This window comes from Salvelinus sp. IW2-2015, linkage group LG2 (assembly GCF_002910315.2).
Source record: "Salvelinus sp. IW2-2015 linkage group LG2, ASM291031v2, whole genome shotgun sequence".
NCBI classification, from domain to species: domain Eukaryota; kingdom Metazoa; phylum Chordata; class Actinopteri; order Salmoniformes; family Salmonidae; genus Salvelinus; species Salvelinus sp. IW2-2015.
This window is the reverse complement of record NC_036839.1, coordinates 5,547,560-5,575,226: the sequence shown is the minus strand read 5'-3', so window position 1 is coordinate 5,575,226 and position 27,667 is coordinate 5,547,560. Positions and strand designations below refer to the sequence as shown.

General features: G+C 42.9%; 2 protein-coding genes across 2 annotated transcripts; both read right to left on the bottom strand.

Annotated features, from left to right (window-relative positions):
* cops8 (COP9 signalosome subunit 8) lies at nt 1–25,082 on the bottom strand. The gene is made up of 7 exons (XM_024000826.2): nt 24,916–25,082; nt 23,298–23,368; nt 16,753–16,801; nt 15,703–15,835; nt 4,113–4,220; nt 2,063–2,125; nt 1–868 (listed from the first exon to the last, which is right to left on the bottom strand). The coding sequence occupies exons 1-7, from the start codon at nt 24,985–24,987 to the stop codon at nt 789–791; spliced, it is 576 nt and encodes a 191-aa protein (XP_023856594.1). The 5' UTR covers nt 24,988–25,082; the 3' UTR covers nt 1–788.
* Nucleotides 6,005–8,051, bottom strand: trim63b (tripartite motif containing 63b). Its single transcript, XM_070446719.1, has one exon. It carries the CDS (start codon nt 7,597–7,599, stop codon nt 6,544–6,546), a length of 1,056 nt encoding a protein of 351 aa, XP_070302820.1. The 5' UTR covers nt 7,600–8,051; the 3' UTR covers nt 6,005–6,543.
* Nucleotides 25,083–27,667: the final 2,585 nt, after the last annotated feature.

The window sequence follows — 27,667 nt, the reverse complement described above, 5'->3', positions numbered from 1 at the left end:
TTGGATTGTTTAAACTGCTTTTAATTTCCTTCACACTGGTCAGATTGATGTACATTTTGACATTTTGCACAGAAAATCTTTAAAAAATGTTTTATTGCATTTACCCCCCCGGTCCCTAAACCTTTGCTGCAGGAGAGAAGCAGAGATGAAAGCGAAAACTTTACAGAAGTCAACAAGATTGAAGCGTTCATCGATTTACGACATTCTGGTGAACAAGGGTTTATTGAGTCTTCTAGGGCAGTAATGACAGAAGACAAGCTGCATGCATATAATTATAGAAAAGTTGACTAACTTTTTGCCTACCAAAATTTTGGAAATTATTAGTAAAACTAAAAATCGTCCTGCACCCCGTCCAAAGATCTTTCCGCAGTCTCGGACTGTACGGGGATTTTCTATCAGCCTATTTGCGGGTTAGAGTCTGATGCGGGACTCAAATCAAATTCTGCCAACGTGCGCGTGAAAACAGTATTGTTTTTCTTACAGAATTGACATTAAATTAACTACTACAATCATTGAGACTGCCACTTCGTAAAGACGCAGTAAAGTCGCAGTCATTTACTAAGGATTGCCCAACAACAGAGTTAGTGGACGTACGACCTGAATCGTAAGTCCGAGGCCCATCTTTCTGAAAACATGGTGTCTCGCTTCCAGAGACATGACCGCAATCATGCACAAGGGGGGTGAGCTTGAGGTCCTGCATGTGTGTGTGTGTGTGTCCATCTAAGCTCTGGAAGAGGGGCGTTCTGGAGTCCTCCTCACGGCAGACAAACGGGGCTGAAGGTAATTGATCAGTTCTCAAGGAAAGCCACGTAGTCAGTGAGTCTGGCCAGCTGCTGCTCGTTTGGAACCAGCGAGACAGGGGGAGGATCTGTTTGGGAGAGAGAGTGAGTAAGAGGGGGATTCCTCATAGAGCCAAGTCTTCTACCATGTAGCATCCCCCACCGGTGTGTGTGTGTGTGGTTAGAGGACAGGGGATGTGCTCCAATTCAAAGACTAAGCAGCACGGTACAGCTATTCTCACTGCAATGCTGGAGAAACATGAGTTACATCTGGACGTGAGTGAACTCTGTCGTTTTGCAACAGTTTTCTAGTGTGCACAAATGAATACACCCCAGAAGTTTTGCTTCCCATGCACAGCCAATACATTGTTTATGTATATTCTAAAGTCCTTTTTTGGGCAAAAACCCATTCGGATCGGCTTGGCCTGGCTACGAAGTAGGTAGGCCTATGCCCTGCCAGGCCCACCCATGGCTTAAATTGTTGCATGTTGCATTTATATTTTTGTTCAGTGTAGGTGTAAGAGGATTAATCGAGGGGCTGATGCAACGAGTCAGACGGACATATGTTCCACAGATGCTTAACATGATGGCCCGCTGATTGGAGAGAGAGGCTGTTACATGGCACCAGACACAGCCCACAAAATGTCTCAAACCAGAATGATTAACAAGCCACCCACTGGGCTTGTAGACTGTTAGGATTGGAGAGAAAAGATCTGAGGAGAGGAGGAAGAGGGAAGGGAAGAGAGGAGGACAGGGATAGGAACAGCGATTGAGCGCGGGTGTGTGAGGGTTAAGAAGTGAATGAAGGAACACAGGAAAAAGAAGAGTGGGGGGAGTAGGAGCGCATGGTGTAAGAGAAATAGAGGGATAATTGATGTTGCTCTTTCATGAGACATGTGTTTTCCCAGTTACACAGGGACAGAATGTCTTACAGGCCAGCCAAAGGAAAGAACAGCAATATGAGGGAGAAAATGTGAGAAAAATAAATGAGAGCCCACGAATACAGGAGAAAGAGAGGACGGGAAGGGAAAGGCGATGAGGAGGACTGGAGTCAGTGTCTGAGCCAATTATGAATGACCCCAAAATTCACAGCTCTGGATCCGGTTCTCTCTCTCTCACACACACACACACACGGTTAAATCGAGCTTAGGGGGATTGAAAGTCTGGTGAAATGTGCTATCAGCACAGACAGAGGGCGTGATTGGGCAGAGTTGGGAAAGAGACTAGGGCATGATAAACATCCTAGTGATGGGAGAAAAGAGAAGAGCAACAGCGCCACCTACCTGGTTTCTGGGGCATTACCATCCTGGTGGCAGGGTCCGCCTGCCAGCCCTGGCTCACCACCCCTGTGGGAAAGAAACCAGAGAGAGGAGCGGTGGGTGGAGAATAGGAGGGGAAAAGAAACAGAAAAAGAGATGAAGGGAATAGTTTGATGACTATTTTCTGGTCTTTCAACTACTAACCATCTTTATCCTCACCTGCATGAACAATTTAGCTTTCTCTGCCTCTACTGATAAAACCTCATTCAAACCTCACCACAGTTTTATTAATTTAAATTTTTACTATTTTCTACATTGTAGAATAATAGTGAAGACATCAAAACTATGAAAAACACATATGGAATCATGTAGTAACCAGAAAAGTGTTTCAAAAAGTGTTAAACAAATCAAAGTAGCCACCCTTTGACAGCTTTGCACACTCTTGGCATTTTCTCAACCAGCTTCATGAGGAATGGTTTTTCCAACAGTCTTGAAGGAGTTTCCACATATGCTGAGTACTTGTTGGCTGCTTTTCCTTCACTCTGCGGTCCAACTCATCCCAAACCATCTCAATTGGGTTGAGGTCGGGTGATTGTGGAGGCCAGGTCATCTGATGTAGCACCATCACTCTCCTCCTTGGTCAAGGTGTGTTTTGGGTCATTGTCCTGTTGAAAAACAAATGATAGCCCCACTAAGCACAAACCAGATGGGATGGCGTATCGCTGCAGAATGCTGTGGTCGCCATGCTGGTTAAGCGTGCCTTGAATTCTAAATAAAATCAGTGTCACCAGCAAAGCACCCCCACACCATCACACCTGCTTCACGGTGGGAACCACACATGCGGAGATCATCCGTTCACATACTCTGTGTCTCACAAAGATAAGGCGGTTGGCATCAACATTTTAAAATTTGGAGTCATTAGACCAAAGAACAGATTTCCTCTGTTCTAATGTCCATTGCTCGTGTATCTTGGCCCAAGCAATTCTCTTCTTCTTATTGGTGTCCTTTAGTAGTGGTTTCTTTGGAGCAATTTAACCATGAAGGCCTGATTCACGCAGTCTCCTCTCAACAGTTGATGATGAGCTGTGTCTGTTACTTGAACTCTGTAAAGCATTTATTTGGGCTGCAATCTGAGGTACAGTTAACTCTAATGAACTTATCCTCAGCAGCATAGGTAACTCAAGAGAGACAGTTTCATCATAGCGCTTGATAGTTTTTGCGACTGCACTTGAAGAAACTTTCAAAGTTCTTGAAATGTTCTGGATTGACTGACCTTCATGTCTTAAAGTAACAATGGACTGTTGTTTCTCTTTGCAAATTTGAGCTGTTCTTGCCATAATATGGACTTGGTCTTTTAACAAATAGGGCAATCTTCTGTATACTACCACTACCTTGTCACAACACAACTGATTGGCTCAAACGCATTAAGGAAAGAAATTACTTTCCTGTGGTGGACCTCACGAGAGCCAGTTTCATCATAGCGCTTGATGGTTTTTGCGACTGCACTTTAAGAAACGTTCAAGTTTTTGAAAAATTCCAGATTGACTGACCTTCATGAGATGTTCTTGCCATAATATGGACTTGGTTGTTTTGCTATCTTCTGTATACCACCCCTACCTTGTCACAACACTACTGATTGGCTCAAACGCATTAAGGAGGAAAGAAATTCCACAAATGAACTTTTAACAAGGCACACCTGCTAATTGAAATGCATTCCAGGTGACTAGCTCATGAAGCTGGTTGAGAGAATGCCAAAAGTGTGCAAAGCTGTCGTTAAGGCAAAGGGTGGCTACTTTGAAGAATCTCAAATATAAAATACATTTTGATTTGTTTAACACTTTTTTGGTTACTACATGACTCTATATATGTGTTATTTCATAGTTTTGATGTCTTCACTATTATTCTACAATGTAGAAAATAGTTTTTTTTAAATAACAAAAAACCCTTGAATGAGTAGGTGTGTCCAAACTTTTGACTGGTAATGTACATAACTATAGTATATGACTGTGTTACTGTTCCAGTAGCCAGATGGGTAGTGAGGGTATATTAGGTTTTCTACACTGCAGCTGCTCACCCTTCACAGCTTCCTCCACAGAGTAGCCCACAAAGGCTGCAAAGTCTTCTGCCGTGATGGAGGTGTACGCCTGGGCCACCAGGCCATAGGCCCTCCTACGTGTGGTCTCTGTGGAGGTAAAGATAAATGCACATCTCATGTATGTACCTAAGAGAGGGACATTTTCAGTCTTTCAAACATGCAACAAAATCAAATAACGCTTAATGTAAACTGCAAAACGTGGAGTCCTGCCCCATGTTCAAAAAGCTATGTTCTTGTACTACTCATGTAGCAGTGCTGATAACCATTTGGCTATACACAGACTGAGAAATATCAAGTGAAAGAGGCCTACGGTGCAAGGCGGAGGTAAGGAAAAAGTATGATTTGGTTCCGAGTTAACTGCTCCTTATGACAACATTGGAAAAAACAATATTGCCTCACAGCTGACAGCAAACCAGACATTAGCTTACACCTTTGGTGGATTTTGTTGCTGCCCTGACAGCTGCGATAAAACAAGCCCCAAGTTGATCGGCCTTCACACTTTATTCGCTAGCAACAGTCTGTGTACAAACAACACCACCTCATTCGCTACAACAGCGTTAGCGGCGATAACAAGTGGAATGAGTAAAGACAGCTGCGAGGACAGGCACAGTGCCTGTCCGGGGTCCCCCCCCCCTTCTCCTCCCCAAAGAGTGTCCTGTTATGAATGTCGTTTCATTTTCTGAACAGAAGTGACATTAGGTGTTAACTACAGGCACTTAAGGGGAAAATGAAAACAACTTTAAAATGGAATCTGAAAGCATGATGTAAGAGACAGTAAAGTACTTGTGAACCTGACCAACTAAGCTGTAGTGTATGAATGCGTGTGTGTGTGTGTGTGTGTGTTGTCAAGCCTCTTCCTAATGAACACACTGTTCATCTGAGGACTACACCTGTGCAAAAAAATAATGAGAAAAGCAACAGCCATGGCTTTGGCCCAGAAAAAAAAATCTAGGAAAATCTACTTATATCCTTTCAACCACATTATGTAGCCTACTGTATATGGCACATTTGAGAGCCAGAGCATTATCAACTGGTGTGCCTTAGTATATTTGAAAAGGGTTGACTGGTCCTGTATATTGTTGACTTACAAAATACCCAACATGCACCACAGTATCAATTCGAAAAAAAGATGTCGGGGACTATTAGCACATATTAGAAGCCATTGAACCAGGTCGTCGCAAGAAGATTTTTGTAACATGGTCCTCTCAGCATGTATAGTCCTATTTTTGTCACAGCTCGCTGCCGATAGGACGCTATCCAAAGATGACTCATGTCAGGTGGCCCGGCCCCTACAGCTCTTCAGAAAGGAGTTTGCAATTGCTGAGAAATACGGTCTATGACATGAGTGGGATGGTGCTTCATGGATGAGAAACAGGACCCCCACTTGCCTTTCACTGACACTCCAGAACCTGTTTCACACCCTCTCACATAAAAAAAGAAATAGCCCCCCACTCTCATTCAGTAAAGGCTAGCCACAGAGAACTCTCTGCCCTTCACTGACAGTCCAGGGCCTGTTGTTTCACACCCTCTCGCATTTTAAAAATAGCCCCCCACTCTCATTCAGTAAAGGCTAGCCACAGAGGACTCTCTGCCCTTCACTGACACTCCAGGGCATGTTGTTTCACACCCTCTCGCATTTTAAAAATAGCCCCCCCACTCTTCATCAGCAAAAGCTAGCCACTAAGGACTTGGCAATGGCTTTTATTTTTTATGCTGGTACTTGCCAAGTGAGAGCAACAACATATTGGGGCAACTCCCGAATGACAGTTCTCTCATGAAATATTTAGTTTTGAACTTATTTTCTGAATGAAGTAGAAATGAATGGCAATCTTGGAATAGTTGGAATCTAAACAAAGGCAAATCTGCTTGAGTCATTTGAAACACCCTTTATTTCAGGTTGTGACGAAGTCAGATCTGTTGAAATATTCTGTTGCCAGTTTAGTGTACAAAATCATTTATGTGATACAACCATAGGCATTCTTTATGTCGATGAGAAACTACAAATCAAAACTATTTCCCCATCTCAATCTTTACATGTGTTAAAGTATTCAAATGTAAACAATCTGAGAGGATATTCAGCCTAAAGTACATAACAAATAGATCAGAATAAATCTGATATGGAAATACAAAAGTATAAAAAAACAATTATAGTTTACAAAAAGGCAAAGTTAAGAGTACAAAAAAAACTAAAATATTAAACTCAAAACTGGGGAAAGTCATGTTACCAAATCAATCAACTACGTATAAAAACATTCAGACACCACCAACTTCTGCTTTACTCCTAATTTCTCTTAATATCACTGAAACATTGCAACTAGAGTCCCTGCCAGGAACATTCAGGTTAAAAGAACCTTCAAAAAGGTAGTAAATAGTTTGTTCATTTGTTCAGTTCGTATATTTTCAAGTTTCATCACTCCTCCTCTTCTTCGTCCCCTTCGGCATCCTCGAACGCATCGTCTTCGACCATTCCAAAGTCCATCTTGGCCAGGACGGCCTCCACGTGCTCCGTGGACAGCGTGAAATGGTCCATCTTCTCAAAGCCCGGCTCGGGCCTCTCCTCACCCAGGGAGATCTTGGCGGTGTCCTTGGTCTGTGTGATAAGGCCCTTGGAGGCCAGCAGGAACTCTGCGGCGCCGCTCTGCTCCAGGGCCCGCACCGCTGTGTCCGTCAGCTCTGATCCCGCCTGCAGTCGCTCGCTGTAGTGCTGTGCCAGCGCCCGCAATGCAGTCACTTTCTCATCCTGCTCCTTGCCGATCTGTTCCAGCAGCAGGCCTTTGCGCTCCTCGAGCACTGCGTAGAGCAGGTCAAAGCGCTCGCCTAGGCTTTGCTTGGCACGCTGTGCGTTGTCCTGCACGGCCTGACAGGTATCCTCCATCTGGTTGAGCAGGGCCTGAAGGCGCCCGTTGCCTGCCACTAGGGTGTCGATAGCGTTGCTCAGCTCGCCCTTCTGCACCTGGTAGACACCGGCCAGTGGTGACACCTCACAGTCCTTGTGCTGGCCAAACACCTTGCACATGGAGCAGGTGGGCATCTGGCAGGTCACACAGTAGATGTTGATCTTCTCCTCCTCGTGCTCCTGGCACATGGGTTCCTTGGAATCCTTGGGCTTCAGTGGAGTCTCTGTGCTGCCTCCAACGCCACTACCCCCGCCACCCTCCTGCTGTTGCTTGTAGATGTCGATGATGTTCTCCACTAGCAGGTTGCGCTGAAGTCCGTGAACGCCATGGCGGTCCAGGACCACCTCGAAGCGGCAGGTGGGGCAGCGGAAGACGCCGCCCGAGAAGCGGTAGGGGTTGCGTGAGTCATAGAGGTCGCTGGCACAGCCACGGCACAGGTTGTGCTGGCAGGGCAGGATGACCACGGGCTTAGTGAACATCTCCAGGCAGATGGGGCAGCTCAGCTGCTTCTCCAGGCTCTCCATGGGGCTTGGTGGACGCACCAACGAGCCGGTCCTCTGGATGTCCATGTTGGAATAGGCTTCTCCTTAATGTTGAGCTTGAAAATGTTTGCCTTCTCAAACTTCGCAGTGGGTCGTTGACAACTTTTCTTCCTTCCCTATAGGCTTTAACAAGCCAATAACTTTGGAGGCTGAGCCTCTCTCTTGGTAGTTGATGCTTCAGAGTCCGCTGATAGCTGTTCTGACTGGGGAATAGCAGCCCTGTCCTTTATACCAGCCCTTCACAGCCAGCGACACCTGATCCCTCCCACAGAACAGGGCACACATTCCTCCCTGCTTGTTTGTCAGGCTCTTTTCTGAGAAAATAGCCCACACCCACCGGCTGCTGCATTCGTCATTTGTCACACTAGGAGCCATGTCCCTTTCCGCAGTGACAGAAATCTGACAGGGCCAGGGGTACACTCAGCAGAAATACACAGGGCCCCCATGTGACTGTCCCAAAGCGGTAACACCGGAGGAAGGTTTCCTTAAGGGTAAACAACATGCCCTGTAAAGTCAACGCACCTCTGACTGTGTTAACCATTAACAACAAGCTGGTTTTCCAGGCGTACTACAACAGAGCCAGTGTTGGCTTCATAAAGCAGACCACCTTCCTCACGGTGTAGCCCACTTATCGCCTGTGGCCACATCTGAGCACTTCAGTGGATTGATCAAACTCCCATCGAGCATCCACAACAACAACAACAACCTCTGTGGTGCAGTCGAACCCACTGTTGATGTTTCATGCATTGCACCATCGTCCTATAAATAGGTTACAAATATTTATTCATGTGTTTTTCACCCCTTCTAAATATGTCTACTGACTAGAGTGTTGAATCCAACATGGTACTCGATAAAATGACCCAACAAAACAAGCGGAATAAAAACCGCTCTGACATTTAAATTGGACTATTTTACTATTACGCTACATGAGCAGAAAGCTATAGGTTAAGCCTCTGGTCATGGAAATGTCTCACTGAGACGGTCTTGAAAAACTCTCCTGTGAATGTGCACCACATTGTGACATTGAAAAAAATAATAATAAAAGAACAGTGAGCACCAGGAACAAGCTATTCTTAAACCTTGACCCCATGCATCACATGTGTGGGTCTACCAGGTTCCACAAGTTAGAGGGGGTTACACATGGGGAGTGTGAACACAGAAGGTCATAGGCATTTCCATATGCCAATCTCCCATTTGCCAAGGCAGGAGCTTACTGATGGATATTTTAAAGTGATTTGAGAAGACTGGGAAAACGCCATCTTCTCTGTCTAGGCTAATGTTTGCACCTGCCACTGCCAATGACCTGGACCCAGGAACACAGTAATCAGTGACCAGGTTTCCATCAAACCTTTTTATGCGAGTAAGGTACATGTCGGATAACAAATGTAAATAACCGGCCTGATGGAAACCAGACATATGAGCTTGATGCTACTTTCCAATAAATATCGAGGGTCTTATTCTGGTGACATGATGATCGATGCTTGGCTGCAGTTTGACAAGAAAATAATCTAGTCCAGGTAGCCATCACCTGTTCAGGAGTCTTATGGCTTGGGGGTAAAAGCTGTTTAGAAGCCTTTTGGTCCTAGACTTGGCACTCCGGTACCGCTTGCCATGCAGTAGCAGAGAAAACAGTCTATGACTGGAGTGGCTGGGGTTTTTGACAATTTATAGGGCCTTCCTCTGACACCGCCTGGTGTAGAGGTGCTGGATGGCAGGCAGCTTAGCCCCAGTGATGTACTGGGCCGTATGCACCACCCTCTGTAGTGCCTTGCGGTCAGAGGCCGAGCAGTTAACGTACCAGGAAGTGATGTAACCAGTCAGGATGCTCTCGTTGTTTCAGGTGTAGAACCTTTAGAGGATCTGAGAACCCATGCCAAATCTTTTCAGTCTCCTAAGGGGGAATATGTTTTGCCGTGCCCTCTTCACAACTGTCTTGGTGTGTTTGGACCATTCTAGTTTGTCGGTGATGTGGACACCAAGGAACTTGAAGCTCTCAACCTGCTTCACCACAGCCAGGTCAATGAGAATGGGGGCATGCTCGGTCCCCCTTTTCCTGTAGTCCACAATCATCTCCTTTGTCTTAATTACGTTGAGAGATAGGCTGTTATTCTGGCACCACCTGGCCAGGTCTCTGCCCTCCTCCCTATAGGCTGTCTCATCGTTGTCGAAGATCAGGGCTACTGACACTGTCGTGTCATCGGCAAACTTGGTGTTGGAGTCGTGCCTGGCCATGCAGTCATGGGTGAACAGCAAGTACAGGAGGGGACTGAGCACGCACCTCTGAAGGGCTCCGAGGTTGAGGATCAGCGTGGCAGATGTGTGGCAGACGGGGGCGTCCCGTCAGGAAGTCCAGGATCCAGTTGCAAAGGGATGAGCTTTGAGGGCACTATGGTGTTGAACGCTGAGCTGTAGTCAATGAAAAGCATTCTCACGTAAGTGTTCCTTTTGTCTAGGTGTGAAAGGACACTGAAGTGCAATAGAGATTGCATCATCTGTGGATCTGTTTGAACGGTATGCAAATTGGACTGGGTCTAGGGTTTCTGGGAAAATTGTGTTAATGTGAGCCATTACCAGCCTTTCAAAGCACTTCATGGCTACGGACATGAGTGCTACAGGTCTGTAGTCATTTAGGCAGGTTACCTTAGTATTCTTGGGCACAGGGATAATGGTGGTCTGCTTGAAACAGGTTGGTATTACAGACTCAATCAGGGACCTGTTGAAAATGTCAGTGAAGACACTTGCTAGTTGATCAGCACATGCCCGGAGCTGGCCCTTCTATGCTGCTTGTCTCGAAGCGAGCATAGAAGTTATTTAGCTCGTCTGGTAGGCTCGTATCACTGGGCAGCTCTCGGCTGTGCTTCCCTTTGTAGTCTGTAATAGTTTGCAAGCCCTGCCACATTCGACAAGCGTCGGAGCCGGTGTAGTACGATTCAATCTTAGTCCTGTATCCTGTAGTCCCGCACCTTGAAAGCTGCAGCGCTACCCTTTAGCTTAGTGCGAATGTGGCCTGTAATCCATGGATTGTGGTTTGTATGTACAGTCACTATGGGGACGACCTCCTCAATGCACTTATTGATAAAGCCAATGACTGATGTGGTATGCTCCTCAATGCCATCAGAAGAACTCCGGAACATATTCCAGTCTGTACTAGCAAAACATTCCTGTAGTTTAGTATCTGCTTCATTTGACCACTTTTTTATAGACCGAGTCACTGGTGTTCTTGCTTTAATTTTAGCTGGTAAGCAGGAATCAGGAGGATAGAATTATGGTCAGATTTGCCAAATGGAGGACAAGGGAGAGCTTTGTACACATCTCTGTGTGTGGCGTAAAGGTCATCTAGAATTTTCCCCCCTCTGATTGCGCATTTAACATGCTGATAGAAATTAGGTAAAATTGATTTAAGTTTCCCTGCATTAAAGTCCCCGGCCACTAGTAGCGCCGCCTCTGGATGAGCGGTTTCCTGTTTACTTATTTCCTTTTACAGCTCGTTGAGTGCGGTCTAAGTGCCAGCATCGGTTTGTTGTGGTAAAAAAACAGCTACGAAAAATATAGTTGAAGACTCTTGGCAAATAGTGTGGTCTACAGCTTATCATGAGATACGCTACCTCAGGCGAGCAAAATCTAGAGACTTCCTTAGATTTCATGCACCAGCTGTTGTTTACAAATATACACAGACATCCCCCCCATGTCTTACCAGTGCATGTCTATCTAGCCGGTGCAGCGTATATCCCGCCAGCTGAATGTTATCCATGTCGGTGAAACACAGGATATTACAGTTCTTGATGTCCCGTTGGTAGGATATTTGTGATCGTACCTCGTCTAATTTATTGTGAAGTAATACTGATGGTAAGGGCAGATTTCCCACTCGCCGTCGGCGGATCCTTACAAGGCACCCCATCTTGTCTCCTCTATACCTGCGTCTCTTTCAGGGATTTTGGCCTTGTCGGGTGTCTGAAGAACATCCTGTGTATCCTGCTTGAAGAAAAAATCCACCTCTAATCCGAGGTGAGTGATCGCTGTCCTGATATTCAGAAACTATTTTTTTGCAGTAAGATACGGTGGCAGAAACATTATGTACCAAATAAATTACAAACACGAAAAGAAAAAAAAACAATAGCACAATTGGTTAGGCGCCTGTAAAACGGCTGCCATTTCTTCCGGCGACATCTTAATATCTGAGATGGGGAGAAGTATGTCCATAATAAAGTGCTTCCTCTACCTTCTAAACAGGACTATCAACAAGGAAGGTCCTACAGGCCCAACAAGGAAGGTCCTACAGGCCCTCGCACCTGGACTACTGTTCAGTCGTGTGGTCAGGTGCCACAAAAATGGACTCGGATGTACACAGAGAGCTAATATTAATAATATGCATGTCAATCTCTCCTGGCTCAAAGCAGAGGAGAGATTGACTTCGTCACTACTTGTATTTATGAGAGGTATTAACATGTTGAATGCACCGAGCAGTTTGTTTGAACTACTGGCGCACAGCCAGTTTGAACTACTGGCGCACAGCTCAGACACCCATGCATACCCCACAAGACATGCCACAAGAGGTCTCTTCACGGTACTTTTCGCCGCATTTGTTGATAACGAAATCTGAAAATATTCTGGATACCTTCAGTAACCTGGTGTGTGTGTGCGCAACATAAGACAACAAATTTACAAGGGTTTGAGTGAGAGAACTAATTGGTGTCTCCATCTCTCCAGTGTGCATTGTTTCTAAGCAATTTCAATGCACTTTTATGACTCAAAGAAGAGTCTTCAACTTGAAGGTACTTTTTAGACCTCTCCTAGCTGTGCCATTGAGGATCTAGAGCAAGCACACTTGTCGATGTTTTGTTTGGAACACAACCCTGCATCCCCGCCATCACACAATTACTGTTGATTATGCAAACCAAAAATGGTCTATTATAAATCACAATCTGTGTCAGGAGGGCATGATTTGAAAGCTCGTTCTATTTGGCAACATGACTAGCTAAGATATAAAAGATGATCTTCGAGCGTTAGGCCTTCACAAGGCAATTCAGAGAAACGGAACACAATTGTGAAGTGCAATGGAGTGCATTCAGGTGCATTTGCAGCAGCAATTGTTTCCCAAAATAAGCAAACATACGCCGGGTTGTTCTGGACATAATGAGCCTATGACGACATGCCATCTTGTAACTGTACATCTAACATAGTGATCAAACACTAACACTGTATATGACATGAGTTTCATGATTTGGAGATGTGAAGTGCACATTTGGACTCACAGTTGTTTGACATCAAAACAGTATTTATTATAATCCTCAACGTCTCATCTTTCAAAATACATCACATCATCTTCATGTACAGCATTTCCAGAAAAAAACATTTGCAAAACTTGTGTGTAAAGGGCTAACTCAAAAGTGCTTTCGAGTCAATAGCAGTAAGCAGCTCACCTATGACACATTGTCATGTTTTGAACATTCATGTCACGTGACCAGGATTTTAACCTTCATTTCCCCATTTCTTTATATGTCCGATAGTCCCGCACCCTCCTCAAACAATTGCTTTAATGTTTGGTTAAATTCTCATTTCTGGAAAAGGCTTAAAAAAGGTTCAAATCTAGGTCCTGAGACATAGTCCAAAATACAGGACCAAGCCAGGACATACACCATCAGACATGTACATATGTGTAATGATTTGACGGTGTAATGGCAGGCAGCTAGCAGAAAATAACGTGAAGTAGTGGTCATTTAGATTCATATAACTTATAGGTAGCTGGCTGGCTAATACATTAGGACAGTGTCCAGACTTCTTTTGTTAGCTACAAGAACACAAAGCCGAAAAAAGTACTTGCCATATTCTTGCTCTTCTGCTTCAGTCACCCTGTACTCAATAATATAGCGAGGCATGGAGGCAGGTCGTGTGCTAAGGAATTCGTCCAGTTCCCTGTAGAACGGACAGGTCTCCCGGCCACTACCACTCAGTCCATTATTGTCTTTCGTCTTGTGTTATGTATATCTTCGATTTTTGTCTGGCACTACTTCCGCGAACAATGGTGGCCATGGACATTCTCAAAAGAGATCTCTTTTTCTGTAACACGCTTCCAACCTCGCTAGAATCGGATTTTGCGACCAAATGGATATCAGAAGCTTTGTTTCTGCAATGGACCAGGTCCATGAACTCTCGTTTGCCATGGTCTATAAAATGTACAAACGGCAAGCATGATCTGTACAAACAGCAAGCCGAATGCAAAGTACGGGGATTTCTCTCTGGCGAACTTCTGTTTATATAAATGGTGCCAGAATCATCCCATGACCTCTGAACCTAGACCTCTTACGTGACTACAATACACGTTGGCTGATACACTTACACGGAACCCAAACCGGCTGCACACGTGCGCCATCATAAATAAATGTATTTTGTCCCCACACACCAAACGCGTTCACGACACGCAGGTTAAAATATCAATACAAACTCTGAACCAATTATATTAATTTGCGGACAGGTCAAAAAGCATTAAACATTTATGGAAATGTAGCTAGCGTGCACTTGCTAGCTAATTTGTCCTATTTAGCTAGCCTGCTGTTGCTAGCTAATTTGTCCTGGGATATAAACATTGAGTTGTTATTTTACCTGAAATGCACACGGTCCTCTACTCCACACATAAAACGGTCAACCGAATCGTTTCTAGTCATCTCTCCTCCTTCCAGGCCTATTCTTCTCTTGACTTTATATTGCGATTGGCAACTTTCATAAATTACATGCATTACCACCACCGACCTATTTCGTCTTGTCACCCACCCACGTGGGTATAACCAATGAGGAGATGGCACGTGGGTACCTGCTTCTATAAACCAATGAGATGGGAGAGGCAGGACTTGCAGCGCGATCTGCGTCAGAAACAGAACTGACTTTTATTTTAGCCCTTGGCAACGCAGACGCTCGTTGTCGCAAGAATTGAATAATACAGATTTCAAAATGTGTTTTGCAATGCGAGCGCAGGCAATGCGAACGGTGTAGTCAGCCTGTTAGCATCACAATGCAATGCCCAGAAGGGGATGACTCTCGAGGAAGGCTCGCATGCGACCTACGGAGGAAGCGTTCGAGACGTGATAATTTAGGCTGTAAATTTGCGAATGTATCTCGAGACGCAATACTGCTCGAGAATCTCTCAATAATCTCCTCAACCCGAAGAGCTTTAGGGGGCTATATTAAACCAGGAAAAATGTATCCCATCATGCTGTGCATCAATGGGACAATTTGTGAGTGGATAAATAACATTAATTTTCAATTAGGTATTACAAAAGCTTTTTAAGCTCCCTTTTCTGTATTGTTCTTAGCCCTCCATAACCACTTCATGGCTGGGTGACAATGTAGGATGCAAGTGGGGCTCCCTCTTTTGATAATTGAGAACCCTCAGTAGGCAGCAGGCTGCAATGTGAAAGACATTACAAAATGTACTATATTACAATTGTGTGGGGCCCACTTTCATTATGTAAGCATGTTTTTGTTTTTTATATCGACTACCCAACATATTTCATTTCAATCATCCTGCTACCAATTGTCCAAAGCAAATTCCCTATAAATTCTAACATGAACAAACTCCTAACGAAGCTGCTGATAGCGTGAACTGCTAAACATCTTACACATCTATCCTTACCCAGTGTCCTTCTTCTCGTCTAGCCTCAGGTTTAAGCAATGAATATAGAAAGTCATTCAGAGGTGAGAGACGTGGCCTGGTCATGAGTTCAGTCAGTCTCAATAGGTCAAGTCAATACATTGAGTCTTAAACAAAGTCTGCAGTCAGTCAAACAATGTGTTGCATATTCAATAACACCCGGTAACAGTCTCCAGAATGTCAAAAGCAATGTTTTTCTCACAAGAATAGACATTTGGATTAATGTATAGGGTACTAAGCAATACACTCAAACAAAAATGGCATGCTTACTCAAAAGATGCTCTGAAGGTCCAATGTTATTTTTGCCCCAGTAACCAGTATTGTTTGAGCAGGGCCCTCAGTCACAAAACCGTGTAAATCAGCCACATTGAGTTATATATGCATGTTGAGCCACAGAAGTGTGTAGGCTGTGTTTTAAATGTTAGTTCGTCGTGCAGGTCAGGTGTGTCAATTGGTCACAGAAAAGTGCACGGCCATTACAGTACCTCGCAGGGCATCCATGGCGGGCAGGATGTTCTCAGACCACTGGTGAGCTGCGATGGCCGAGTAGATCCCTGGGAAGTCTCGCTGCCATATGCGCTGACCCACGGCCCACACGGCCGTCAGCTCTGGGTTTCCCTGCACACAACGCGTTTCCACCCATTTAAATCAACTTCAACATACATTGGCAACTAGACTATACTAAACGATATGCAGACTATGAGTCTTGTTGCTAGTGAGACATTGGGTACACTCATTGTCATGAATTGAATCAATTCCGTGTGCAGGACAGGTCCCGCTTTTGTACTACCATCTTCAATGTGGGAAATTATACAATGACTGGCCTACCTATTCAAGAGTAAAGTTCCCAGTATAGCTTTAACTCGTTTTCATTGTCTAACAAAAATATGCTTTATACACAAAGAAATTTACACAAACTTGTGCCTCAGCTATCTATACTGAACAAAAATATAAAACGCAACATGTAAAGTGTTGGTCCCATGTTTCATAAGCTGAAATAAAAGATCCCAGAAATGTTCCATACGCACAAAAATATAAAATTGTGCACCAATGTTTACATCCTTGTTAGCGAGTATTTCTCCTTTGCCAAGAGAATCCATCCACCTGACAGCATGGTCATTACACAGGTGCACCTTGTGCTGAGGACAATAAAAAGCCACTAAAATGTGCAGTTGTCACAACACAATGCCAAAGATTTCAAGTTGAGGGAGCATGCAATTGGCATGCTGACTGCAGGAATGTCCACCAGAGCTGTTGAATGTGGATTTGTCTACCATAAGCCGCCATCGTTTTAGAGAATTTGGCAGTACGTCCAATCGGCCTCACAAGCGCAAACCATGTGTAACCACGCCAGCCCAGGACCTTCACATGCGGCTTCTTCACCGGATGTCTATGAAATCCAGAGATTCGGGCCTAATGAATTGATTTCAATTGACTGATTTCCTTATATGAACTGTAACTTAGTAAAATTGTTGCGTTTACATTTTTGTTCAGTCTAAATATATTAGATAAATGCTAACCCTAACCATTCTCACCGATTTAATGGCTTGAGGAATTCGCTTCCACAGGTACCTGGCATTATTCCTGTAAAAAAAGTAACAAAAGTCAGCTGACAATTAAAGGGGAATGGAAACACGAGGCTTTAGAACGCCAGCTAACACAGAAACAGCCCTGTGAAGCACTTGTGAAAATGTGCATCATACAGAAAGAAATGCTCCCCCAAACTGCCATTTACACAACTTGCCAATGAAGATGGGGAAAAACTTGAGCATATTGAGTCTTCATTATTTAGTAAGGATTGATAATCTGAAATCAGAATGGTAATATATTTTACTTTGAATGAGTTCGACGTTTTAGTGACGGTGGTATTTTTCTAGAATTCTATGGAATGTTCTGTGATCAGACACTATCTGGATAGTATGTAAACACACACTACATGGTCAAAAGGGACACCCCTTCAAATGAGTGAATTCGGCTATTTCAGCCACACCCATTGCTGACCGATATAAATGCAAGCACACAGCCATGCATTCTCCATAGACAAACAATGGCAGTAGAATGGCCTTACTGAAGAGCTCTGTGACTTTCAACGTGGCAACGTCATAGGATGAGACCTTTCCAACAAGTCAGTGTGTCAAACTTCTGCCCTTGTCAACTATAGGTGCTGTTATTGTTAAATGGAAACGTCTAGGAGCAATAACATCTCAGCCGCGAATTGGTAGGCCACACAAGCTCACAAAACAGGTCCGCCGAGTGAGGCGCACAGCGCATATATTTTTTTGTTTTAAACAACAACTTGCCTGTCCTCGGTTGCAACTCTCACTAGAGAGTTACAAACTGTCTGGCATTTAGTCTTACATATGACAACGAAAGACATACACAGTATAATATTAATAAAACAAGAACTTTATTGAAAGAATAAGGTTAGGGGAATACATTGAAAATGGGGTGCTGTATGTTTGTATGGAAAAGAGTGGAATTAAGTGAGTGAAAAAGGAAAAATGGTTGCAAAAGCCAGAGCCCATGTGTCAAGAATTGTGACAGAGCGAGAGGGTCTTCAATTTTGCACAGATATGGTATATGCAATTCTTTCCTATCATGATGGAAAGGTCCCCAACCCTATATCCTAGACACCCACAGAGCGACCCACCCACTAAGGAGAAATCCTTATCGGTTTTATAGGCATACTGCAAGTAGCAGCCAAGACAGAAATTTGAATGCAGACAGAGACGCACTAAAGCAGCAGTGTCCCCTCATGAGTCTTAGCCTGCCTGGCAGGGTTGGTCCAACAAAGCAAGAGCCCCCAGATAGGTGAGAATAAAATAAAACACATTTCTCAAAGCTGCTAATGAACACCTTGACAACCTCGTACCTAGCCGGTGGGAATTCCAGTGGAGTACCCCCACCCAAGTAGTGACAGTGCTGGCAACACGGGCTGCAGTAACCCATGGGGAGGGGTCACACACAGACAATCAAAAGGCGGGTAAATTATTATGGCCCTGGCAGCACAAAATAATCAAATGGTCTGACTGCACTGAGGTGCTTGGGAAGAATGGTCAGCGTGTGTGTGTGGGGGGTATCCAAGCTCCATCAGCTAGGACTAGACATGGTTAATCAAATCTCCCCATTGCTGCTCAATTTGACATGCCTTCTCAAACAGCTACAACTGTTTGCGCATTCACAAATCAAGTCTTCGAGTTGGGCTCAGGGATGGAACAACTGTTGAACATCTGAGCTTGTGGTTGTGTAAAGGAGTGTGTGTGTGTGTGTTTGGGGGGGGGGGGCTGATCAGTCTTCCAGATCGTTGTGGAGGAATTTTGGCCCACTCTTGCATCCAGAACTGCTTTAACTCTGACATTTGACAAGCATGAACTACTCGTTTCAAGTCCTACCACAACATCTCAATTGGGATTAGGTCTGGATTTGTTGCTTTTTAGCCATTTCCATGTAGACTTGATGGCGGGTTTTGGATCATTGTCTTGCTGCATGACCCAGCAGCGCTTCAGCTCACTGACAGATGGCATGACATTCTCCTGTAGAATTCTCTGATACAGAGCAGAATTCATGGTTCCTTGTATTAAGGCAAGTCGTTCAGGTCCTGAGGCAGCAAAGCATTCCCAATCCATCACATTACCACCACCATGCTTGATCGTTGGTATGAGGTTCTTACTGTGGAATGCAGTGTTTGGTTTTCACCAGGCATAACGGGGCCCATGTCATCCAAAAAGCTACACTTTTGAATCATCTATCCATAGAACATTCTTACAAGATTCTGGATGATCATCCAGGTGCTTTATGGCAAATTTGAGTCAACTTTTTGGGCGATATTGGTCCCATGGACTTGAAACGAGCAGTTCATGCTTGAAAACCCACAAATGTTGAGGAGTTACAGCTGTTCTACATGGAAGACTGGGCTAAATTACTCCACAGCGATTGATCAATAACTACAGGAAGCATTGCAGCTAAAGATGGCACAACCAGTTATTGAGTGTAAGGGGGCATTGGAGTGGCATAATTTTCTTTATGAAACAAGTATGTAATTGCTGTTCATTCAGGTTCTGTTAATCTAATATTAGGTTTGGTTGAAAAATATGCAAAAGTAGAGAAATAGAAACTCTAAAATAATAGAAAATAAAATACTTTTACGGCACTGTAGGTAACAATAAACAATATGAAATGCCTACATTATTACGCATATTATTCATCAGTTGTGGAAATAAATGAGAACTTTTGTCGGGTGCTTTATATATACAGTGGGGAGAACAAGTATTTGATACACTGCCGATTTTGCAGGTTTTCCTACTTACAAAGCATGTAGAGGTCTGTAATTTTTATCATAGGTACACTTCAACTGTGAGAGACGGAATCTAAAACAAAAATCCAGAAAATCACATTGTATGATTTTTAAAAGTAATTAATTAGCATTTTATTGCAAGACATAAGTATTTGATACATCAGAAAAGCAGAACTTAATATTTGGTACTGAATCCTTTGTTTGCAATTACAGAGATCATACGTTTCCTGTAGTTCTTGACCAGGTTTGCACACACTGCAGCAGGGATTTTGGCCCACTCCTCCATACAGACCTTCTCCAGATCCTTCAGGTTTCGGGGCTGTCGCTGGGCAATACGGACTTTCAGCTCCCTCCAAGATTTTCTATTGGGTTCAGGTCTGGAGACTGGCTAGGCCACTCCAGGACCTTGAGATACTTCTTACGGAGCCACTCCTTAGTTGCCCTGGCTGTGTGTTTCGGGTCGTTGTCATGCTGGAAGACCCAGCCACGACCCATCATCAATGCTCTTACTGAGGGAAGGAGGTTGTTGGCTAAGATCTCGCAATACATGGCCCATCCATCCTCCCCTCAATACGGTGCAGTCGTCCTGTCCCCTTTGCAGAAAAGCAACCCCAAAGAATGATGTTTCCACCTCCATGCTTCACGGTTGGGATGGTGTTCTTGGGGTTGTACTCATCCTTCTTCTTCCTCCAAACACGGCGAGTGGGTTTAGACCAAAAAGCTCTATTTTTGAATCATCAGACCACATGACCTTCTCCCATTCCTCCTCTGGATCATCCAGATGGTCATTGGCAAACTTCAGACGGGCCTGGACATGCGCCTGCTTGAGCAGGGGGACCTTGTGTGCGCTGCAGGATTTTAATCCATGACGGCGTAGTGTGTTACTAATGGTTTTCTTTGAGACTGTGGTCCCAGCTCTCTTCAGGTCATTGACCAGGTCCTGCCGTGTAAGTTCTGGGCTGATCCCTCACCTTCCTCATGATCATTGATGCCCACGAGGTAGAGATCTTGCATGGAGCCCCAGACCGGAGGTGATTGACCATCATCTTGAACTTTCTTTATTTTCTTCTATTTTCTAATAATTGCGCCAACAGTTGTTGCCTTCTCACCAAGCTGCTTGCCTATTGTCCTGTAGCCCATCCCAGCCTTGTGCAGGTCTACAATTTTATCCTTGATGTCCTTACACAGCTCTCTGGTCTTGGCCATTGTGGAGAGGTTGGAGTCTGTTTGATTGAGTGTGTGGACAGGTGTCTTTTATACAGGTAACGAGTTCAAACAGGTGCAGTTAATACAGGTAATGAGTGGAGAACAGGAGGGCTTCTTAAAGAAAAACTAACAGGTCTGTGAGAGCCGGAATTCTTACTGGTTGGTAGGTGATCAAATACTTATGTCATGCAATAAAATGCAAATGAATTACTTAAAAATCATACAATGTGATTTTCTGGATTTTTGTTTAGATTCCGTCTCTCACAGTTGAAAGTGTACCTAATTGATAAAAATTACAGACCTCTACATGCTTTGTAAGTAGGAAAACCTGCAAAATCGGCAGTGTATCAAATACTTGTTCTCCCCACTGTATATATAAAAATCTGACACCTACTCATTCAAGGGTTTTTCTTTATTTTTACTATTTTCTACATTGTAGAATAACACATATGTAGCCAAAGTGAAGAACCTCAAATATATTTTGATTTGTTTAACAAAGTAGCCACCCTTTGCCTTGATGACAGCTCTGCAAATTCTTGTCATTCTCTCAACAAGCTTCATGAGGTAGTCACCTGGAATGCATTTCAATTAACAGATGTGCCTTGTTAAAAGTTCATTTGTGGAATTTCTTTCCTTCTTAATGTTTTTGAGCCAATCAGTTGTGTTGTGACAAGGTAGGGGTGGTATACAGTAGATAGTCCTATTTGGTAAAAGACCAAGTCTATATTATGGCAAGAACAGCTCAAATAAGCAAAGAGAAACGACAGTCCATCATTACTATAAGACATGAAGGTCAGTCAATCTGGAAAATGTCAAGAACTTTGAAAGTTTCTTCAAGTGCAGTCGCAAAACCCATCAAGCGCTATGATGAAACTGGCTCTCATGAGGACCGCCACAGGAAAGGAAGACCCAGAGTTACCTCTGCTTCAGAGGAAAAGTTAATTAGCGTTACCAGCCTCAGAAATTGCAGCTCAAATAAATGCTTCAGAGTTCAAGTAAAGACATCTCAACATCAACTGCTCATAGGAGACTGTGTGAATCAGGCCTTCATGGTTTGCTGCAAAGAAACCACTACTAAAGGACACCAATAATAAGAAGAGACATGCTTGGGCCAAGAAACATGAGCAATGGACATTAGACCGGTGGTAATCTATTCTTTGGTCTGATGAGTCCAAATGTGAGATTTTTGGTTCCAACCACGTGTCTTTGTGAGACGCAGAGTAGGTGAACAGATGATCTCCACATGTGTAGTTCCCACCGTGAAGCATAGAGTTGTTGTGATGGTGCTTTGCTGATGACACTAATTTATTTTGAATTCAAGGCACACTTAACCAGCATGGCTACCACCGCATTCTGCAGCGATACGCCATCCTTTTTGACCTGTCCGCAAATTAATATAATTGGTTCAGAGTTTGTTTTGATATTTTAACCTGCGTGTCGTGATCGCGTTTGGTGTAGGGGGACAAAATAAATGTATACACGATAGCGCACGCGCGCAGCCGGTTTGGGTTCCGTGTAAGAACCCTCGTAGGAAGGAGCATGTTTCCCAAAACCATCGTTATTAACGTTGCACTTAAACGCTCGCAATCTAAATGCCTGCCTGATGCCATTCGTAGAACAGCTAAGTGCGTCGTTAGATGCGTTTTGCCCTCCCGCGTCACGTTATACACAGAAGATTTCCGCTAATCACATGGTTTATCAGTCTCTGACAGCCGATAACTTCAGATAAAGTTGCCAATGTAATTGCAACTGATACAAACAAGTGATGTATAAAAAGAAGCTTCAAATGAAAACCGGGATGACTGCATTACAATATAAAACAGTAGGCTATAGGCCTATTTCAATCATATTGAAATACATTTCATTGTCTCAATATATTTCATGCTGTGTAGCCTAACGTGCCAAATCTGTGATTTAGTGACTTTTTAAAATTGGGTAAACACTAGAATACAACACCTTAATATTTGCAGCCGTAGGTGGTAATATCTCTCTAGAAGCTGATCAGTCATCAGTATTGCGAAATAATTATAATGTGAAGATACGATTTTAATGGAGAAAGCTCACGGAAAGCAGCGCTCACTTTCTTTCGATCCTATCAGTATCGACACACTTAGCACTCTCTGTGTGGTTTTTTGGGAAATGCATGTTACATCTATAGCCATTTTATGATAGACGCATCGTTAAAAACATTCTCAAGTTTAAGTTCCATCGCTATTGGGAAACCAGGTCCAGGATGAAATAGTTACCAAACTGACTACCAGACTGAGCTTTCAAAAGTCATTATCTAGCTAGCTCGCTAAGGGTTAGGCTTCAGGCTTAGGCTAGATTAATTCTTGCAATCAACAGCTTAACTACCATTTTAGGAATCATATCACAGATCGACACCTAATGAGATATCTAGCAAGCTACATATTATAGCTATGGTGATCATAGCTAGCTGCATTTTACTGGTAAAATAGCAATCCTGCAACAGCCCTCACTGACAGGCTAGCTACATATTGAGTTTAAGCTCTAATTAACACCTAATGGTCAGAAAACATTTTCTTTAGAAGGGCTAGGCCTATAGAAAACCTGACTTACATGTCATTGTGCAGTAGATAGAGCGCCAACAGCTGGGCATACACTTGAGGGGTTGCAATGCCACCTGGAGCCTGGTGATAAAACAAACAATTAGTCAATGTCTAGCCAATATGCAGCCCATGCAAGCCTATAGCTAGGTTTCCATCCAATTTATGACAGATTTTCATGCGAATATTCTAAAATCTGCATAAAGAAAATATGCCAATTTTCCTACCCATGGTGTTTCCATCAAACTCACGTGTTGCTGATAGAGTATTGATGTAACGTTATAAGCAAAACAAAATGCCTTTTATGTGCACTAAGGGAAATATCACCCTTTTTCAAATTCATATTAAAGATTGAGGAAGATAAGTGTTGCCAATGACAACCAATAGTAGACAACTAGTAGGCAATGCCTACTCATAATTGGTTAAAAATCACACGATACACACCGATGATGTCATAGGAATCCCGTATCTTCCGCGATATTTTTTCAACAAAAAAGGGGCGATTTTCACATAATGTTTTGGTGGTGCTGGAAATTAATATGAAGTTTAAATATATATGTACCATGTACCGAATTAAAATCAAAAATTCAATGCGTTTCCATTGCATTTTCAGTTCTACTGATGTTTTTGTAGGTAGAAATGTTGCCTTAAATAGCAAATGTGCCCACTCTGGTCTAGGCATGTGAGCTCTAGCTAACTGTTCGCAGAGACAGTGCGGGTAAACTAGCCTAAATGAGATTATTATATATAATAGCGAGATTGATTATATTTGTCAAACGGCAGCCAAGCATCAATCACCATGTCACCAGAATAATACCATCGATATTTATTAGAGAGGTACATCAAGTTCAAAATGTATTTATTTAGCAGTCTTAATAAACTGCACGCGTTCCCAAATCGTAATGGGAGGACCACATAACATATCGCGTGACTCCCAAGTTTACTTCGATATGATTATTCCAACCATATTTCTAGCATAATTAATTTCACAGACAAAATGTCACACCATGTCGAAATAACAAATTGTTTGTTGACATTCATAAAATTGTACCGCCATTTTCTGTTGGATGGATACTTCGCTAATGACGGTCATGAAGTTCCAAACGTTGTACCCTCATGACTGAAGATGTCCATTTAATGTGGCTATATAGATAGCTGCACGACCTGGTCGAAAGGACCCATTTTCCTGTATATTAAACAACCTTAACGTTCTGCGCATATTACTTTACGCACAAATTGTAAAAACATAGCTAAGGAAAAACATCCAGCTGCACACTGTGCCGCTAATTTAAATGCGAGATACAATGTGATATTTGAATGTGTCATTAGCTAGCTACTTTCCTCCTGCCACAATTCACATCCCTCTGCTACATAGCAAATCGCAGTTAAATGCTGTGTTCAATGTAATGTTATGACCCAGCTATATATGCTGTGCTCGCTAACTGACGTAGATAAGGGTAGTTAGCTACTTTCGCGCACCTTAAATGCAGCGTTAGCTGTGCCCAATTGAATGTTATGATCTAGTTAGCTAGCTATGTTGTGTTCGCTAACGTTAGTGTGTTTGGATGGCTAGCTAAGTTAAAACACACAGACCAAAGAGAACGTTTGATGAAATACTTGGATATAACTACCTCAAGTTCCTGTGTTTGGCACTGCTCTAAAAGTTTGTCATAATTTTCATCCATTATAACTACGGCAGGCATAGTGTCGTTCACCAGCGTCTCGTCAGCAGACAGGAAGAAAAAGGCCCAACTCGGCGGAAAATGTCTCCCTTCAGCACAGCAGGTGGCGTTGTTTCGCCACCAAGCAATACGTTTTTGAATGGGGGTCAATGAGAGTGTCTTATTCTTCTTCGGTGGAGTTTAACGGCGGTTGGCATCCAAAAGGTACCGCTCCCAACTGAACTATTGTATAGATCCATTACACGTTGTGGTTCCCTTTTCCCAATGTATCACAACTTGTGATACATTGGGAAAGGGGAACCGGGAAATTAAATATATATTTTTTAATTACCCTACCAACTAACCCTATACTCATTAAAACCTTTGGATACGACTACTGTCGTCATCCAAAGATTATACAACTTGAATAAACGCTTGGAGGTAAGGATGACAGCAGTGGTGTAGTCTACGGCGATACGGATATCATGTATTATTGCTATCTACATAGCGCATTGATGTGAATCACACTGCTGCTCTCTCATTTATTTGCGCCTTGCGGATTGTGGTTGTTGTGGATGGCTGTTCTCAAATCTACATCTGTATTTGAACGCAATAATGGTTGAATTCATGCAGCCTACCAATTCTTGTTTTTGAAACCAGTGGAAAGCCAGTGAAATATGCGCTCTTACAACAGCTGCATAGTGCGGAATCCAAGCCTATGGAGTAAAAGTGGGGCTTTTATTGCTCAATCTAATTCATGCTGATAAAAAAATATATCCATAGGCCTAATGGACACATGCTCAAACTTGCACACTTTTGATAGACTTAAAGGTGCAATCTATAGTTGCTACATCCATTTTTGGACTTATAAATTATATATATATATATATCCATTGATTCTTGAAGAATATAAATTATAAATGCCTCATGAGCTTAGTTCAACTGTCACATTCCATGATAACCCAAAATATAAGCTTGTTTTACTCCAATGTTTGTAAACATTGGAAATGTGAACAAACACTGTATAGCCTCATAACATGGTTAAAACAATATGTTTTAGATAATGGATGGTTAACCCTTGCATCCATAGCTGTCTATTAATCTGAGAGTGGTTACATTTCTCCAGGCCCATCCCTCAGCTTTTTACCAAAACTGAGGCAGACTACCATTTTGTTATTGTTTCATCTGTGGATTTGCCCTTTAAACAGCTGCATATTATCAAGATATCCAAGTGTCACCAACCAAATGGTAAACAATAGGCCTATAGCAAATGGCATTAATTTTTCATATGTAAATTGAACTTTTCAGTAGTGCTCAAAGCATGCCATTCCATGAGCACAGCATTTATTTTTCAACTCGAATCAATGAGCCCAACCAGTCCTCCATGACAACAAAATCATAAACAACAGAGTAGGGCTGGCTAATAAGTCCTTAGTTTTGAGGTCATGCTCAGGTAAAACAATTTGGCTAATCTATTCTTCCATATTTCCAAGTCCTATTCTTGAAGGTCAAGGGGTATAACATGTATTGGAATGACTGGAATTCTGATAGACTTTGGTTTTTAATGTAAATATATAGTTTCATCGTATTATTATATGTAGTAGAAAGCGATGGGTTAGGAGAAGCCTACAGAACCAACCCGTAAAGTTAAATTTAACATCCATATATGGCCAGCTATGTAAACTTTAACATTGATTTATTCTGCGCCTCTTAACACTTCTTATGGCTGCAGGGGCAGTATTGAGTAGCTTGGATAAAAGGTGCCAATTTCAAACGGCCTCGTACTCAATTCTTGCTCGTACAATATGCATATTATTATTACTATTGGATAGAAAACACTCTCAAGTTTCTAAAACCGTTTGAATTATATCTGTGAGTAAAACAGAACTCATTTTGCAGCAAACTTCCTGTCAGAAAGTGAAAAATCTGAAATCGAGGCTCTGTTCCAGGGCCTCCCTAATCATTTGCTTGAAATCTATTAGTATACATGCACTTCATACGCCTTCCACTAGATGTCAATAGGCTGTGAGAGGTGAAATGGAGTGTATATATATTTCTATGGTCAAAAGAGAGAGCTTGGAATGACAGGACCCCAATTTCCTTTGTTCAGGAAGACGCGGAAAGGACTTCCGCATTGGCTTCTGAAAAGCTTTTGTTATAGACGGCTAATATCTCCGGCTTTGATATTATTTGATAAATGTGACAATATCATCGTAAAGTCTGTTTTTTCAATATAGTTTAATCAGATTATTGAAATTTATTCGGGAGTTTTGGTGTGTTCCGTTCTCTGCGTTTGTTGACGATGGACAGCTTCGCGCCACTTGGCAAGTTTTGCTTGCAAATTCGAGAGGGAAAAAGGACATTCTAAATCCAAACAACGATTGTTCTGGACAAAGGACCACTTGTACAAGATTCTGATGGAAGCTCAACAAAAGTAGGACCCATTTATGATGTTATTTCCTATTTCTGTCGAAAATGTGTTGTTGCGTTTTCCGCCTTGATCTTTGGCGCTGTCTCGCTATAACGTAAGCTGCATGTCGTACTAAAGTTATTTTTAGAATTCTAACATGGCGATTGCATTAAGAACTAGTGTATCTATCATTTGCTGTACAACAAGTATTTTTTAGTAACGTTTATGATTAGTTATTTGGTCAGAATAGGTGAGTGTCAGAAATATATCCGGAGATTCTGGAAAATATTTGCTACGTTTTCACAATGTATA

Excerpts from the sequence above, each read along its gene's own strand:
- trim63b (XM_070446719.1), bottom strand. The coding sequence starts at position 7,599 with ATGGACATCCAGAGGACCGGCTCGTTGGTGCGTCCACCAAGCCCCATG.
- cops8 (XM_024000826.2), bottom strand. The coding sequence starts at position 24,987 with ATGCCTGCCGTAGTTATAATGGATGAAAATTATGACAAACTTTTAGAG. Across the intron at positions 4,221-15,702 it reads CGCCATGGATGCCCTGCGAG|AGACCACACGTAGGAGGGCC; the intron begins GTACTGTAATGG and ends TTACCTCCACAG. Across the intron at positions 869-2,062 it reads GGTAATGCCCCAGAAACCAG|ATCCTCCCCCTGTCTCGCTG; the intron begins GTAGGTGGCGCT and ends TCTCCCAAACAG.